The 18,501-nt window shown below is 41.1% G+C and overlaps 1 protein-coding gene across 2 annotated transcripts; it reads left to right on the top strand.

Moving 5' to 3' along the window:
• The first annotated feature begins 77 nt into the window (after positions 1-77).
• hey1 (hes-related family bHLH transcription factor with YRPW motif 1) lies at positions 78-17,967 on the top strand. Of its 2 annotated transcripts, XM_081612291.1 has the most exons (6): positions 78-335; positions 13,486-13,821; positions 13,912-13,987; positions 14,127-14,210; positions 14,339-14,420; positions 16,191-17,967. In XM_081612291.1, exons 2-6 carry the CDS (start codon positions 13,619-13,621, stop codon positions 16,859-16,861), a joined length of 1,116 nt encoding a protein of 371 aa, XP_081468417.1. In that variant the 5' UTR covers positions 78-335; positions 13,486-13,618; the 3' UTR covers positions 16,862-17,967. The 2 variants fall into 2 exon arrangements, with proteins under 2 accessions (XP_081468417.1, XP_008420257.1); XM_008422035.3 differs by lacking the exon at positions 78-335 and having other exon boundaries at positions 13,473-13,821.
• Positions 17,968-18,501: the final 534 nt, after the last annotated feature.

The raw sequence follows: 18,501 nt of genomic DNA, 5'->3' as shown, positions 1-18,501 counted from the left end.
CTAGTTTGTTCTCACATTTGACCCTCTGCACGTGACGTCACTATCTTCAAAACTCCGCCCGCTCCGCCATGACGGACGTCAAAACAACCTATGCACTCCTGTAAAACCTGTCAAAAAACGCACATCTGGTAGCCTAGTGTCGCTTTTATTGAGTTGAACAGTAGAAATGGTCAAAGAAAATGCGCGGTCGGCTGCAGAGAAAGACAAGGATACAAACCAAACTTGGCATTTTAAAACTTTTAACGAGGAAAGATACGGGGTGATGATGGATAGCTACTGTCAATCATAATGACTTGCTCAGCCGTCGCGGATTTACAGCGAACACTTTTTATAAGGTAAGAAGATTAACGTGCATATACTTATACATAAGCTTATACATAAGCAAGTATGATTATAAAGATATTAAATATCGCAATGCGGAGAAGGTACGCGTCTAATCATCAGTAACCATGGAAACAGTGCCACACTGTCATGTAGCCTAGCATGTATGGAAAAAAACTGGTTAGCATCTCGTCTTCTGTACGTTTTTAAGGCTGTTCCGGTTTAAGGTAAACCGCTGTTTATGACGTAGTGACATAAATCATGTGGGTTGAATTCAGGGAACGTCGTAATTTGATCAACACGTCAGGAGGGGGGAGGTACGGATCGGTTTCTAAGCTAGCTATTCCAAGCTTCTATACCGCCGTCTATGAGCCCCAACCAAGCGCGTTACGTTCGCAGACAAATTAACTTGACTCGAACAAGTAGAAGCCACGAATAAACTGGCATAAGAAACCATTTCAGTCGCTTAGTTCAATACTCGCCTCACTTCCGACGTCCATCACGGCAGTACGAATTATTAAGTGATGTAGTTGCAAAGGGTCACTGGGTGTGGCAGTGGAACAAAGAGTAGAGCACGTGATCCATGTATGGAGGCCTCAGTCCTCAATGCGTCCACCACAGGTTTGAGTCCCAGCCTGATGATGACTCTTGCTGCATGTCTTCCTCCTCTCACAACCCTCTTTTCTGTAAATCTACTATGAAATAAAGACCACTAGAGCCAAAAAATCCTTTAAAAACAATAACTGTGGCCTGCTGCATTACATGCTGATCAAGCAGCTGTAGCGTTGCTGACCAGAAGAAGCTTATGTGTGTTGTGGGGATGGCTGAGGAAGTCAGTGCTGTCTAAATTCCCTCTGTGCAAACTTTTTACATGAAAATATGCAACAAACAATTGCTGTCAGACCTCCAAAGGAGGTTTCTTCTCCTCTATTATTTTAAACGTAGAATAAAAGGGGTTCAAAATGTCAATTTCTCATGTAAATGTCAATTTCTAATGTCAGCTTCTCATGGAAGCTGGCTCACTATCTGACTATCACTTTATGAATGACCTATTATTGGATAAATTAACTCACAAATGCACGCGGCCATTTAAACACTGAAAAGGATTAAAATTTAGAATGACAAATTCAAAAACATTTATATTTATATGTTACAATCTATAAATTTATCCACAATAATCTATTCAAAATTTTTCAGTCATGTAATTCGATAATCCTCACTGAAGCAGACCTTTACATCAAGACCTCTGTAACTGATGTAAAGTTTTAGTAAAAAAACATTATTTTTTGTTCTTGGAACAGACCTCTAGGAATTTCTGAATGGGGTGTGCCACGTTTTAACGCAGGCCCCATGTACTGCGACAGGATCAGACATCACAAGTCCCAACTAATGGATGTGATTGCTTCATAATGTCAGTACAAAGCCTCTAAGAGGGCACAGACAGACGAAAGACCTCCCCAAGATCCCTCTGTGATTGAATAAGCACAAGCAGGGATTGCTTTTGTAGCCGCCACAAGAAGCCTGCAGATATGACTGAAGTGGTCGAGTCCAAACAGGCTGAATAGACAGACAGTGGAGGTTTGGTCTAAGAGCGAGAGAAAAGGAGCGAAAGACAGAGAGAAAGAGAAAGAGAGAGACAGAGAGAGAGTTAAGAAGAAAAGCAGATGCTGAAGATAAAAGAGTAGCCAAGGTTTCACTGGAGGAGTCTCTCTCACGGAAGTACTCACAAACATGCAAAACATTTGTTTTCCTCTCCATGCATCTTGCTCACATTAACATACTGATTTTACCACTGTGGAGTCATTTAGCAGCTGTGACAATAGAACAGAACACAGTTATAAAGCCAGGCGTGCGAATCATTTTGGGCTTAACTCAAAAGATAGTATTTCATTTATCCTTGATCATTTCACAAAACTTCTGTTATAAAAAAAAATGCAGGCCAACCCTTGTGTACTTATTAAAGAAATAAATATTTTGTGCCCATGGAAGTGACGTATTTTGAATAATAATGGAGGTAAATAATCATAAAATTGCTTAATTCTCATTTAAACATATTTATTTACACATTATTTTCTTAAGATGTGTTACTCCACCTTGTCTGATTGAGTATCCGATCCCCATTTGGGCCAATTCATTTATAATGTATGACAGATTAGGATTAGGACACCTTGACTAAATTAAGCTAAAATGAAGGCTTAATTTAATGTGAGTTTATTTCCAACTAAAATGACTTTGTGTGACCACCTGCTGTTAGATAACATTTATTTGAGTCACACTACCACATTTCCTATGAATCAGTGGGCACACACTGACACACGTTTGGAGCAAACAGCTTACTTCTTCCAAAACATTACTTCCTTGGAAAAATTTCCATGGAGATATTTTTCGAACACATAAATGTGGAGAACCAAGCGTTTGGAAGTATGTTTCAAACTACATTTAGGGTCTTTAAAAAACTATTTTTATAAATCTGGATTTTTGCTAAATTAAATTAGCCCTCAAAAAAGATCAAGTCACGCTTAACGTTTTGGAATTTGGTTGTTTAAAAGTAAAAATAATTCAAAGCCTGATATTCTTTCTTAGAAGACACGCAAACTTAATTTAGCAAAGTCTCTCCCAACTTGCTTCTACCATTTCAGCTGAATCTTACAAAACAAGCCCACATACACAACCACCACCACCTAAACATAAATACACACCACGGGTCCCTTCTGGAAAGATCAATTTCACAGGATCACACAGCGAGCTCTGGTTCCCAGGCGTTCCTCACGCGCTCTGCAGACGCAGACGATTCCCTCACACAGCCTGACTCTTGACCCTCCGTCATTACGAGGGTCAGAGGATCGCGAACCCCCTCTGCTGCAGCTGGAGAGGAGGGGGGCTTCTCCGTCTCCCAAGGTTTTCGGAGATGCTTGAAGGAAGGGGTTTTTCTACTGGAGGCCAAATGTCAAACGTTAAAACATGTTTCAAGGGTTTCGAGCTTGTTATCGAGTTAGCGAGGGAAGACTGGTGGTTAGTAGTTTTCATGCTTGTTGAAGGTGTGTGTCCACATACACTGTTTGACAAATGCGAGAAATCGCTGCTGATTTTCATCTCAAACGTCAGCATGAATTCACATCAGGCTCACAGATCACATTGCTTTCACGTCTGATGCTTTCATAGCATCAGACGTGAAGCATTCAGAGCCAGTCATGGCAAAGACCAGGGTCTCCTGCAGCAGTCTTACTTCAACGTCTTCTGCTTTTTCAAATTTCAGCTGCAGCTTCCGTCTCATTGACTCTTATTATGTAGAAAAGATCAAAACATTACAGATTTATGATTTTCCAACAGCACAAGGCAGGTGTAGAAGTGTGATTAGGTCAAGCTTAACGCAAATAATAGCCTCAAGCTGAGATGAAAGTTAAGTAACGTGCTTTGTTCTCTTGACTTTCACCCTCCTCTCACAGTGACCACCCACCAGGAGTTTCTCTCACTCCAGACATGAGTCCCACCCAAACACCCCCAACTCACCCTTACGCAAAAAGAAAAGGAGAAATTACCGTCACTCTACATCCCATTCTTATCTCCATATTAAATTCACTGATTATTGCCGGCAGGTTCTTGACCAAACCCAACACATGGGAGTTGAGTACCTTCTTTTCACATCCCATCCACCTGTTGAATTAGGTATCAGATGTACCAGACGGAGGATTAGACGACCTTTTCGGAAGATCTGAGAAATGCAGACAAAAGGGTGTGTTGGAGTCGTCTTGGTTTCCTGTGGGGAAGGAAAATAAATCACGAACATTATCTCTGTAACATATGTTGATCCACTCTGCTTTCGGACAAACTCTACAGGTGCCTCAGAGCGTTCACATGCAGCATAAAGAGTTTCTAACTCATTTTCAAATTATCCCGAACCTTGTGTCCAGTGAAGTAGAGTCCACTGGGTTGTACAATCATTTTAATATGAATGTACATCTTAGTAAGGAGGGATATTTCATGTGTTCCAATGAAAATCTCCAAAACTTTTTTTCTTCCCACATTGTCATAATGGGGGTATTTGTGTGTAGAAATTTGATCAAAGAGATTAATTTAAAACAGTTTTGAATGAGGCTGTAACATAAGAAAATGTGGAAAAAGCAAAGCACAGTGAATACTTTCCAGATGCACTGTATTGGAATTAATTTAAGGTTTTTGCAAAGCTCTTAAACTGAAACTCTGAATTTTAAATTATTGTTATTTTTCCATGAATCAGGTTGGACCAGGAGTCTATAAACTCCAGCCCTCGAGGGCTAACATCCTGCAACTATTAGATGTGACTCTTCTTCAACACACCTGAATCAAATAATGAGGTAATATCCAGGATGCTGGAGAACTTGACTGCAAACTGAGGAGGAGGTCATTCAGCCATTTGATTCAGTCTGTTGGACCAGAGAAAAATCTAGAAGTTGCTCGATGGATCTTCAAGGTTTGGATTTGAAGAAACCTGGGTTTGCATTAGGTTCCAAACCAATATATTAAAGAACCTCACAACATTAAATACTGAATAGATTAGATTTTTATTGGCATGCTGTAATGACTCATTCAATGAAATTCAGTTTACTTATATGGTGCCGATTCATAACTAATATGGTCTCAGGGCACTTTAGAAAAACAAAACAATTTTCCTGCAGATTCAACAGCAAGCGACTGATCACTGTTGCTACACGCAGATCCGTGAGGACTCAGTCTGTGTACGTATACAGCTCCGGAAAAAAAATTAAGAGACCACTTAAAATAATCATTTTCTCTGATTTTACTTTTTATGGATATCTGTTTGAGTAAATTGAATATTGTCCTTTTATTCTAAGAACTATTGACATGTCTCTGAAATTCCAAGCAAAAATGTTGTATTTATTTGCAGAAAATGAGAAATGGTCAAAATGATGAAAGAGATGCAGTGCTTTAAGACCTCAAATAATGCAAAGAAAACAAGTTCATATTCGTTTAGAAACAACAATGCAAATGTTTTAACTCAGGAAGAGTTTAGAGATCAATATTTGGTGGATTAACCATGAGGTTTTCAATGGAGTTCAGTGCAGTGGTCTCTTAATTCTTTCCAGAGCTGTACATAATTGATTTTAAATTTGGCTACATTACAGGATTGAATTGACTGAGTATTTCTGAATTTAAGGGTTTTTTTTGTGCCTTGAGACAACATTTGTTGTGAGTTTGTGCTACATAAAACAGCTTAATCGAATTGATCCTGGTGAACCAGAACCAAAAAAGTAAATTTTTGTACTGGACGTGTTAAACCACTGCTCCAAAATGTTTAGGCACTAACTTAAAATCAGCACTTAAAACCTCAACATTTAAAAGAAAGTCTAATTTCTTTAAGAGTTGGATCAAAATCATATTTTCATTAAGTTTGTAGATCAGTGAGACTAAATGTCAATATCAGACATCTGGTTAAACAGAGGGGAAAAAATTCACTAAAAATTGTTTAATCTTTAAATAAGTATTTTGGGTAAATATGTTGGTGTTTGGGTTGATGTGACAGAGACTGATGGAGAGGCCCTCATCACTTCCCACGGAGGGGACAAGACAGAGCCGAGTGTCACTGGGTCAACTTTGACACATCCCTCACTTCCTCAATACACAAACACACTGACTGATGTGCTCTGTTTGTAGCTGAAGTGGAAGCAGGGAGAAGAATACGAGTGAAGTGGGGTAGAAAGAGAGGACCCCTTTCAAAAAACAACTCACACGAGAAATAACAATGATTGACAAGGGCAAACAATGAAACCACGTTCAAATCCCTGCCCGGCTTAAGGACAATACCAGGCTGTCTCACACACACATACGGACCTCGGCCCTGCATCACAAACAGCCCACCCTGCTCAAGACACTCACATTCATGTCTCATTTGGCTCCCGCCCCCCAACCCCCTCTCGCGAGGGGACAATGGTCGGGTGTCATACACGTCTGGAGGAGAATTAGCCGTCGCTTCCGCTCTCTGTCAGGGGAAACAAAGTTAGTCTTCCTCCGCGCTCCATACAGCTCTATTTATAAACAATAACAAGGCTCACCATCCGCAGGGTCTCACCAGAGAACGGCTCGACGTATTGTTTGGAGCGGATGAACATCTGTCTGTGGCTAACCTGCAGACGCCGCAACACTCAGCATCTAGGTGGTCCCATTCCCAAAAGTTTTATGTTTTTTTTTTTTGTTCAGGTTAGAGACAGAGACACAGGCACGCAGCCAGCCAGGAGACATCTGCACTCTTGGTCCGCCATGCGGTTGGTTTAATTTATTTGCAATAAATTCCAATGAAACTTATCATAGGGCACTTTACAAAGTAAGTCAATATGTTCAATGAGTGTCAAAATGGGTGGTTTCTAAGCAGTTTGAAAACAGTATGAAGTATAATCTAATCTGCATAAACACGGAACTAGGAAAAAGTTCACAAAAAAATATCATCCATCCATCTGTTTGTCCATCATTTGTCTGTCCCATCTGCTAGGCCTGTCTTCAACATACCCAAGAAAGAGAGAAAAAGTTAGCTCTTGTCTTCATCTTGAAGGAGTCCCAGGCGAAAGGATTTGGTTTTCCCTTCTGTGGTGATCAATCAGCGTCAGCATCTCCGGATGTTCCTCGTAGTCCTTTCTTGGATGCAGGTGCAGCTCCAGAAAGGTGGACTCAGAGGAACGAATTTCAGTACCCACAATCTCCTGAACTACAATCAGGGGAAGAACTAGGAGTCATCTTTCTGGATCTCAACGGTCGCTAGTAACCATCACTCTTATTGTTGGAAGAGCAAAACAGTCTTCAACCTCCAGAGAAGCGTGATGGATAACTTGTTAGTAATGTAGATCAGCTATGTTGTGATAGTCCGATGCTACAAGAGTGTGGCAGATCTCAATTTTAGGCTCTCAGTGGTTGAGATCTATGATTGTTGTCAGGCCAGGGTTTCTTGGCACCACCATACTCTAACACTAGTTCCACAATCCTTTTGTCTCTACATCTTTGGAAGCCTTACAAATGTTCACCTACACCCTTGAACTTTATATCCGTCATCAGCTGAGTCAGCCAGGAACTGATTCATTCAACCGTGTATGGTTCGGTTTCAAATGGGATCAAAGAAAATCTTTAAGTGGTGGGTTCTCCTAATATTACTATTTAGGGAATACAGTTGTTTCGAATATTTATTTTTTTTAAAAGCAAACAAGACATGTTTGGACTTTAAATGACTGAGCAAACACTGCTGACATGAAAGTAATTAAAGATTAAATGCAAGCTGACACATCTGTTGACGTATCCAACTGAGAACCCCCGAGCTCCACGAGAGAAAAAAAAACACAAAGAACACTTTAGCTTTTCAGCTCTTGACAGATTTGCACGACTTAGCGGACCGAGAGTTCCTGAATGTGGCATCAACATCATTCATCAAAATCACTCTGTCGACGCTGCAGCCCGACTCCATTTACTCTCCCCGAAGTCATGCAGTGCTGCCCCGGCTCCGGGCAGGAAATCACATCCAAACAAACCGATGCAGCCAAACACCTTGTGGCATGTGGGTCACTGTGCGAACGCGTTCAGCGTGAGATGCAACAAATTGCGGAATTTATTGGTGGAATCCACCTATGAGAGAGTGTCAAAGCCTTGATATCCACAAGCATTTCCTCTGGTGAGAGTCTAGATTTAATATGTCTGGAGTAAGGACATGAATTCACTGTAGATAAAGTGTTGTTTTTAATAATAAATATAAGTTAAAAGTATTTTATTGTACAATAAGGGCAAAGAGGGCATGGAAACATGTGACTCACTCAGGAAGGAATTAGAATGTTTCTAAATTATTGTCTTAGTGTCTTCTGTTTAAGCTGGCTCCTGATCAACAGTCTGTCTGAGAGGATTTAGCTTCAATTTGAGGGTTTTAGGCATATAAATTATCTTTGAGTTTAAAGCCACAATAAAATGACTTATTAAGGAAGGAGACGGGCAGGGAGAGGGGAAGATTCAATAGGCAAAGACTGAGGGAAACTGTGCAAAACCAAAAATATATATATTGTATGCCGGATTTACAAAACAAAAAGCTAAAGAAATTTGGTCCTCTTAATCTAATAACTTGATGGAAAATTGTATGCAACCATCTGCCTTCAAAACTCTGCTCTATAAGAAAAAGGAAGGGGGAAAATTAATACATCCCCCTGTACACAAAATCCCCATGGCTAAAAAAAATGTTGGCAGCATCATATTGTTGAGAGCTAATGAGAAGAGGGAGAGAGTTAATTACAGGGCAATCATGGAAGAAAAGCTGTTAGAGGCTCCAATACACCTTCATGCAGGATAACAACCTATATAGTAAAATAATTTGTGGCTGTAATACGATAAACTGGAGAAACAAAGCGGTGTACAAACACAGCTCTGGGAAAAATAAATAAATAAATGCATGATAAAACGAGAGCAAAACAGTGGAAACATCACTTAATTTGATGTGATTTGGTGGGCTGATCTGCAGAAACTTAAAAAAGATGGGCGGGGAGACAGGAGGGTGGTGGGGGGGGAGTTATGATGATGTGGCGGAGCTGGCCCTCACCTTCAAAGGGCGGCCCCTGAAAGGCCCTACTAATCACAACATGTGATGAGACCCACAGAACAAAGACAGCCGGGCAGAAAATAACAGCGTGGGAACTCTGGTTGAACTTGAAATACAACAAGAGAGCTCACACACCCCTTCTTCTCCTCCCCTCTACTCCCACTAACACACACACACACAGGCACACACGCAGATACACATATTGTCAGACGGTAATGTGGAAGCACACCTGTTTTACTGAGAAGGAAGCTTTCAGGTGGCTAGACTCGAGCTCCAACACCTCAGAATGACACACATAGATAAATCCATAATTAATCAATTTGGTAAATGTTATTCTGCATTTGTGTGTCTGTGCTGCTGCAGGCATAGCCTCACACAACAACAAGATGAAAACAGCCCTAAGTGCTTCCTCTCATTCATATAAACCAAACAAGGGCTACTGCGACTTGGGCGCTAGCTGAAAAACGATCACAATAAAAGCCGTGTGTGTGTGTGCAAGAGTGTGCATATGAAAGGGTGCAGGAGGAGGGGGGGGGAGGGGTGCAATTTTGGTTTGACTTTTATTAGGCTGAGATTAAAATCACAAGCAGGTCAGAACAAATAGTACTCTCCTGTTGATTGAAATAATTCCACAAGTTCAGATTTTGTGCTTCCTCATTGCATGCGAATGCTTCTTCAGCTTTTTCACTTTTTTTTTTCTTTCCATTTTGGTTTTGGTTCTCAAAAATGAGAAAAGTCCTTAGTAAAAATGTCCGACTGGCTTGGTTGTCTGCTTTTCTTCAGCGCAGAAACCCGGTGTCAACCAGTTCAACAACAACAACAATGATCATCTGAACTTTACATTTACTTTTTAAAAACGTTTTGAAAAGAAAACTATATATTTTCAGCACTTTGCTTTACACAAATAAATTCTAATAAAATCTATTAATAAAGTGACTCATCAGTCACATTAAAATAACCTTTTGATGCAACCTTTAAGCAGATATTGAACATAATATTACAGAGCTGACATTTCTCAATTAGGAATGTTCTTTTTTGGTCTGATGTTAAATCTGTTACATGCAAATGGAAAACCTTCATGATTAGAAATAAAACCTTAAAAACAACAATCTGTTCTTAATGAGTTGAATAACTAAAATAAATTAACTTTAACTAAATAAGCTTTAGTCAATCCCTCCCTTTTTTTATTATCAGGCTTTAAGCAACTTTGCCTAACCGGTTTATTGTTTGCTTAATACCGATTTCAGAGGTTAGAAATCTTTGAGTGACGTTTAAGTCAGACAAGAAGGCCCTGCAGAAGATAGTGAGGGGAGCTGAGGTCATTGGCGTGTCCAGGACCTGCACCAGAGCCGATGCAGAAAAAGAAATTTGGAGCATCTCCTCATTATGTTGTGCAAGGTAAAATGAAGAACCACTGGCTTTCTGGCTCAAGTTGTTAAGAAACTGAACTCTTTAGATTTTGCACAAACAGTTATTGAATAATTTATATGTTCTGTCTATTTTTTTTTTGTCTAATTATGTTGCAAACTTTTAGCATCGAAATAAAGAGACAAAATATCAACTTTCAGATTCTGTTTCCCTGACTAAGTTAATGTAGCCTACATTAAATGCAATATATGCTGTCTTTAAATTCTAAAACAATAAGAGCAGTAACATCCCATCAAATAAGACCCGATGCAAAGCTCATGAGGCAATGAATAGCTTGGAATCGCGCAGTCTTTCTGCGTGTTCATAAAGCATTTAGACTATAGCACAACTACTTGAGGTCCCCCGCAGGAGCCCCTGCTTGGACTGAAGAGCCCTGCAGCCAGCTCCACATGCAGAAACATGACTCCTCTGTGTATACAAACACACAGCAGCGAATCTGTCAAATTATTTGGGGGAGTGTGACCAGCATAGGAGCCAGCAGTCGCGCTGCGGTGATGATGTGGAAACTCCGGGGAGAAGGAGATGGGGGGTACTGGACTGACTGCTCTCACAGAGACCTTGAAGTGGCCACGGAGTCTCCACCGTGCATGAGGTCTCTCTGTGGGGTAAGATTAGACGTGGTGGCTTCCTCTGGTTGCGGCAGCGCTGCCTCTGTCTGTCCTCCCGGGCTGAGTTAGTATTGGATTACAGGTTCACACGCTCGCTCGCAGACCGCCCGTCGCCCCGACCAATTGCTCCATTCATTCCTGCGCCGGAGACGGCCGTCGGCCTCTGATTGGTTATCAGCGCCGGTTAGGGAACTTTCCCACGGCCAGCGCGTGCTGACAGCCGGCCAGCCACTCCTCGTCACCACCGGGACACACACACACACACACGCACGCGCACACACGCACACACACGCACAGAGAGGGTGGGGGGAGGTGAGGGGCATCGAAAGTCCACTGGACCGCTGTCAAAGTTTCTTCAAAGATCCTCTATGTCTGGAAAGATCAGTCACTCCCAAAACCGCAAAGAATTTCAAACATGGTCTCCAAATACCTTGGAAAAATAATCTAAATTTAAAAAAAATATTCGGGCTGCACAGTGGCGCAGTTGGTAGAGCTGTTGCCTTGCAGCAAGAAGGTTCTGGGTTCGATTCCTGGCCTGGGGTCTTTCTGCATGGAGTTTGCATGTTCTCCCTGTGCATGCGTGGGTTTTCCCCGGGTACTCCGGTTTCCTCCCACAGTCCAAAAACATGACTGTCAGGTTAATTGGCCTCTCCAAATTGCCCCTAGGTGTGAGTGTGTGTGTGCATGGTTGTGTGTCCTGTGTGTCTCTGTGTTGCCCTGCGACAGACTGGCGACCTGTCCAGGGTGTACCCCGCCTCTCGCCCGAAACGTTGGCTGGAGATGGGCACCAGCACCCCTCCCGACCCCACTGAGGGAAAAAGGGTGCAAGAAAATGGATGGATGGATGGATAAATAAATATTGCCTTGCTTTCCAAGATCAAACTTGAAAATGTATGCTATGACATATCAACGTAACTTGGCTTGATTTGTATTTTTATCTGTAATTTTGTCAACTAAGAAGATTTTGGAAATTTGCAACACGGCTTACCAACAAGGCTGTCACTCTGTTGAGAGGTAATGTAAGCACTCACAGAAAAAAGTAATAAATTATTTGAATTTATTTAAAAAGAAAAAAAAGGGAAAAAAAGCATGGATAGGTTAGGCTTCACAATGTATTTTAATGTTTGTCAAAGACTGATTTGCAGTTTTTGTCTGTAATTTTTTTTCTAAGCAGCAGTTCTTGACATGGATGATGTGGATCACTGTCCAGGAGCTTGTCCTGCTCCTTTCTTCATCAAGGATGTATATCAAGTATATACACTGCTCAAAAAAATAAAGGGAACACTTAAACACTTAAGTGAACACTTAAGTGTTCCCTTTATTTTTTTGAGCAGTATATATATATATATATATATATATATTCCCTTCTCACCCTCCGCGGGTGGTCTGTTTCATCCTCTGAGCTCGGGTCCTCTACCAGAGGCCTGGGAGCTTGAGGGTTCTGCGCAGTATCTTGGCTGTGCCTAGAACTGCACATTTCTGGACTGAGATGTCTGATGTTGATGTGTGTATATATATATATATATATATATATATATATATATATATATATATATATATATATTTAGTTGGTTTAGTCACCAACTAAATCAAAAGAAGTCATTTTTTTAAAGCTGCATCCTGAACACATAGGTCAGCTAATGAACAAACTAATTTATCAACTCTTAGATAATTTGGAAGAATAGTATGTCCAACCCGTCTTCTGTCAAACAAATTGCAATGAAATGAGCAACTGACTGTTATGGACATTTATTTTGAAATTCATTATTTTTGTAGCAGACTTAGAGAAATAGTTTCCTTCTTAGAAGAGAAATTAGATGATGTAATTTTTAAATATTAAATGATTGATCATTTGATCAGTTACTCCGTACTTAAGTAGACTTTTTTTTTTTTTTACCAAATACTTTTTTTACTCTTACTTGAGAAATTTCTTTTTACTTTTACTTGAGTAAAAATGGGTTGAAGTAGTGCTACTCTTACTTGAGTACAATTTTTGGGCACTCTCCCCACCTCTGTCTAAATGCATGGCTACATTTGCTTATCCTCAACTATGATATATCGTAGCAGCTAAATGCTTTGGACACAGATGCCACACATGCAGAGAAGAGCATAGCTGCAGATTTAAAATGTTTGAACAGAAATAGATCTAAATGGCAGGAATAGCAGTGCTCGTCTTTTTTTAGAAGTTAAAAATACCAGTGGTCCCATCATGGTCTGATTGTGAAACAAAGAGCCCTCAAACTCCTCAGAAACTCTCGACTTGAAGAAACTCAAAACGACCACAGACCACACTGCTGTGTCATTTGTACTTGTACTGCGTCTCCAAAGTGGTTATTTTGCAGATGTGCGTTCTTTTAAGTTCTTTGTTGTTGTTTTTCAGGGTATCTTCACATTTGCCTGCTTACATTGTCCAAATTAACTTTTTTTGTTTGTTTGTTGGTTGTCAAATATTTTGGGTATTCCATGTTGAGATTTCTTGCAAGCCAAAATATGTGGCCATAATTTTATTTCGCTCATGACCATCAAAATAGTTCCCCGAGTGAGACATCTGAACTTGTATTCCCCTCTCAGGTCTCTTCGAGAGGCACTAGTGTACTAGTGTGTGCTTGGCCACAACTGCCCTGCCAATCAAAGTCCAGGCGGCTTTGTGATTGGTTCCTTCGAGCACTAAGCCCCGCCCCCGCTGGCGGGCAACACAGTTGAAATGACACCGTGGGAACGCCGAGCTCTTCAAACAGAGGCGCTCAGGACGAACCTGTGCATACACACGTCTGGCAGACCCGAACGACACACCGAGGGGAACTACTCTGAAGCCGTAAAAATGAAACGGAATCACGATTTTAGCTCGTCGGACAGCGAACTGGATGAAACTATTGAAGTGGAGAAGGAGAGTGCAGATGAGAATGGGTAAGATTTTCATCCCTGAATTAACGTCAGACAGCTTTTTAGGTAGTAACGTTTTGTTTTACTGAAATCCCATTTGTTTTACTACTTTAGGAACATAAGCTCTCCTCTCGGGTCCATGTCTCCGACAACATCAACTCAGGTGCAGGCGCGGAAAAGACGCAGAGGAGTGAGTCAATCAGATTTGAGAAATTGACATATATATATATATATATATATATATATATATATATATATATATATATATATATATATATATATATATATGCTTTAAACAGCAGACTGACAGAGTCTTATTAATTTGTCAGATTATAGAAAAGCGGCGCAGGGACAGAATAAACAACAGTTTGAGCGAGCTCCGCAGGTTGGTTCCCAGCGCCTATGAGAAACAGGTGAGCGCACTAGAAATGTTTTACAAGACATTTAACAACAATAAAATGCTTTGAGTATATTGTGTGTGGATTGCTTTTAAATAATAAAAAAATAATAATAATAAAAATTGCCCCGTTCCATACTCTAGGGTTCAGCCAAGCTTGAAAAAGCAGAAATTTTGCAGATGACTGTTGATCACCTCAAGATGCTTCATGCTGCTGGAGGCAAAGGTAACAACATAACCCCATTGTCCTTATTGGTCTGATGCAGAGCCAGTGTGGGAACATAATAACTGAATTTCATTTTCAATGCCTTCCATAACCTCATCAACAGGTCACGTCATGTCAACTGTGTTTAAATGTTTGTGCATTATAACATAATCCGTATGTTGTGTCCTGTTCTGGCAGCCGAGGCAGATAGTGTCGGTCAGAAAAATAATCAGGGTTTTTTTCCCATTTTAGTTATTATCTTGTCTAGGATTTCTCTGTCAATGTTATTTTCTTTTCAATTTGTGCAGAGAATAAGCAAATATATAAAACCACAGACATGGAGGTAATGTTTGAAATACCATATCAAAATATACACCGGTGGGTCTGGTTGCCTTGCTGTGTCAGTGTAATATTTGCTGAAGAAAGGGACGATAAAATGTGATTTTCCCTTTTGCATGGAGTGCTTTAGGAAAGAATATGACAGGTCTTTTCTGGTTCAGGCAACAAACTGGTCAGGGTGAAATAATGATAAAGTAAAGAGGAATGCAAAGACAGTCAGGAGTAAAACAAACCAGATAGAAGCAAGCAGGGAAATTATGACACCACTTGACAAACAAAGTGTATTAATGTTGTTATAAGATCAGTTTACATGTGGCATAAAGATAAAGCCTGGCATACATATTTTAAGACATTATATACATATATATATATTTTTCTTAGGGTTTATGAAATTCTGTTGTGGTTTCCAGAGCCGAGAGGTTGCTATTCTCTTAATAGAGAATGGTGCTTCTTGGACTTTGTCTTGGTTTTTCACAAAGTTAAACTTGTATAACAGTTTTAGGGAAAGCCAGTTAATCCAATACTTTGTTAAAACATCTTTAACTTGGTAAGAAAGTTGAAGTGTAAAAACAGTTAGAATGCTTTCAAAATACAAACTTCTTAAACAAGACTCACAAGAAATATTTTCAGACTATTTACATTGATTTATTATGTTTTAATGCAAGTTTTATAAGTTTTGTTTACCACAAGAGATGTACTGATCAGAATTTCAGATCTCCAATTTTGGTAAAGCCAAGCTACACATTTGACTAGAACTAATTTTAGTCAAATGTGTAATCCTACCTTAACTTTGTGACTGGCATGTGATTCTGAGAGTAGTATATAAGAAGATATTAATTATTCACATTAGAAGCACAGACAGTAATCTTCTTGTCTTGTAAGGGAGTGAATTTATTCCTCTTCCTTAATTTTGAGACTTCCAAAAAGTTGCCAACATTCCCAAATCCAGCCTGTTCCATGACTGACAGAGGTTGAAAGTTCAAAACGATAAAACAGAGTACCTTTGCTGCAATCTGTTCAGCCTTCCTGTTACCTTCTCTCTTTTAGCCTGACTGAACCAGAGACGTATATCAATATTTGTTGGCATCTTGTGAAATATTTTGTGTTCTTAGCTCATTAACAACTTCCATACGATTGCTGTTGCCAACACTTTCTGGTGCATTCACTCCTTGAAAAAAACATCTGACGTTTACATTTTCAGAGCAACTGGTCATCAAGCTTCTCATTCTAGTCACTGGAAAGTTTTTTTCGGTGCATATCGAATTACCAATGATGGCTTCCTTCATACAAAAATACATTTGTAGACCTGACGTGTATCGCAATTTTGGATGTTAGTCTTGGTTAGGTTAAAGGCGAAGGAATGATTACACGTGACAGAGCCTCTCTTTAGTGATGTGGAAACTTGTTTTGTGGTGTAAAATTTAAGTGGTTTCCTTTCCTCATCCCCCTCAGGTTACTTTGATGCCCATGCCCTGGCGATGGATTACCGTGGTTTGGGTTTCAGGGAGTGCCTAGCTGAAACCGCCCGCTATCTCAGCATCATTGAGGGCCTGGACAGCACAGACCCTCTGCGAATCCGCCTCGTCTCTCACCTGAACAACTACGCCAGTCAGAGAGAGGCTCACACCGGCCTGAGTCACCTGGCCTGGGGTTCTGCTTTCGGATCCCCTCCTGCCCACATTGCGCATCCCATCCTCCTCCAGCACCAACAGGGGGCTCCTCTGGCACCTCTACCCCGCAGCACCACCAGCAGCCCTCATAATCCTCTGTCGTCCGCATCTTCTTCGTCTCCCTCCTCCTCCACCTCGCCCACATCCTCCTCGCTAGTCGCAGAGACTCACATGTCTGGCAGACGCAGCGACAGCGCCACCCCGCTCTCGGATCAGGGTCCAATCAGGATCCCGTCCACCTCCTCTGCTCCCACCACCGTTCTGCACCCGGCCCTGGTTCCGTCGTCGGCATCCAAGCTCTCTCCTCCGCTTCTCTCCTCACTTTCGGCTTTCCCCTTTGCCTTTGGCGCCTTCCCGATCATCTCCCCTACCACTGCCATCAGCCCCCCAGCTCAGAGCGCCAGTGTGGGCAAACCCTACAGACCCTGGGGCATGGAGATAGGAGCCTTCTGACTCAAATAGCACGACCTGCTTACACAGACTCGTTTCACTTCCCAACTGAGCCGGACTCAAGGGCAAGACTTTACGTTCCCTGCTAAGAAAGTGTTACGTCTTTTCTATTTTGATGATATCCCACAGAGGATAGTAAAAGGTTTATACATTTTGTTTTTTTTACATATAAATAAATAAAAATACAACTAAACATCAACAAAAAGGGATTTATTGAGCTGATCCATCCCTCTTCAGTAGCTTCACCCTCTTGTTATCAGCCAATCAGAAATGACTTTTCCAGATGCTCAATAAGTTCCTGGGTGAAAACAGCCTCATCCTCCCCCTTTGGAGTTGCATGAAGACGACTGGATGCCCTGGCTGCAGCAGGGAGGGACGGGGCTCAGAGTCATGACATAACCCCTTCCCCACCCCTCTTTTTTACGACAATTTATGGGGTGTAATAACTGAAACCAGGTGTCTGTATGACTAAATACTCCGAACTAAAAGCTTGAATACCAGCTTGGCTCCAACTAATCATACGCTGCACCGTTGCCCAAGCCGTCTTCCTAACTTATGTTTCCGTTCTGTAGTGAATTCTCACGTTTGTTTTTTTTTTTTCTTTGATGTAAGCGAGGCTAGGCTCGTTCACCGTATCTCCGAGTTATTTGCATACTTTGTTTAGTATTACAGCATCGACAATAAATGTATTAGAAAAACTCAACTCAGTATCAATGAAGCATGACCACATGATTGTTCAGAATGGCATTTAGGAATGTTTCTGCATCATCTTGCATTGATATTTTGTAAATTAAGGCTATAGGTTTTTTTTGTTTTTTTTTTCCACCTTGTCTCCAGTTATCTATGTGCATTTATTTGTTGAGTGTTGCATTGTTGCCAATGATAATTCTGAAGCCCTTTAAGTCAAATGAGTTTCAAAGAAACGGGATCGCATAATTGTTGAAACGGCTCGTGTTGTAGACATTTTTTTGTGTGTGTCCTCACTTTCAGCCTGTATGGCTTATGGTTGTACAAAGCACAAACAAGCGCCGATAAATTAGTTGTCAGTTTTCCATTTCTGTTACTGCTGTTCATGACATGTTCCCTGCAATAAACCATTCATTCTGGTAGATTTTGTTGATTTATTGTTGTTTGCCCAAGTGTGTGTACATTCTGGAGTGTGTGTTTGCTTGTTGATGCTCGCTGTTGTTTTTCCCAATGACTGTGAATGTGTGTGTGTGTGTGTGTGTGTGTGTGTGTGTGTGTGTGTGTGTGTGTGTGTGTGTGTGTGCAGTATTGACGGCTGGTATCAGATGCGGCTGCTTGTTTCTCTCAGCGGCCCTCTGTGTGTGCACAGGAAACCATTAACAAGGCGGGGATATCCTGGACAATAGCAGGCCCGGCCGGACCCGTGCGCTCCGTGGGAACTGGAGGAGGGAAAGAAAGAAAGAGGGAGGATAAAAAAATGAAAGGAAGAGAGGAGGATGGAAGGAGTAGGTGAGGGAGGGAGGGAAGGAAAATGGAGAAAGAAAGAAATCAAAGGTGGGAGCAGAAGAGAGGGGTTGTGAGAAAGGAAGTCTAAAAGCGAAGAGTTTTGTCTCTTTGCCATCATTTCAGGCTGGACCAGCTGCTCCTTCTGTTCTCAGCCCGGACACGCCATCCCT

This window comes from Poecilia reticulata, chromosome 11, assembly GCF_904066995.2.
Source record: "Poecilia reticulata chromosome 11, P_reticulata-male-v2, whole genome shotgun sequence".
In the NCBI taxonomy this organism is placed as follows: domain Eukaryota; kingdom Metazoa; phylum Chordata; class Actinopteri; order Cyprinodontiformes; family Poeciliidae; genus Poecilia; species Poecilia reticulata.
This window is presented reverse-complemented; position numbering and strand designations above follow the sequence as displayed.

Coding starts and splice junctions, on each gene's coding strand:
- hey1 (XM_081612291.1), top strand. CDS start 13,619: ATGACACCGTGGGAACGCCGAGCTCTTCAAACAGAGGCGCTCAGGACG. Junction 13,822..13,911: donor GAGAGTGCAGATGAGAATGG/GTAAGATTTTCA, acceptor TTACTACTTTAG/GAACATAAGCTCTCCTCTCG. Junction 14,421..16,190: donor TCATGCTGCTGGAGGCAAAG/GTAACAACATAA, acceptor CATCCCCCTCAG/GTTACTTTGATGCCCATGCC.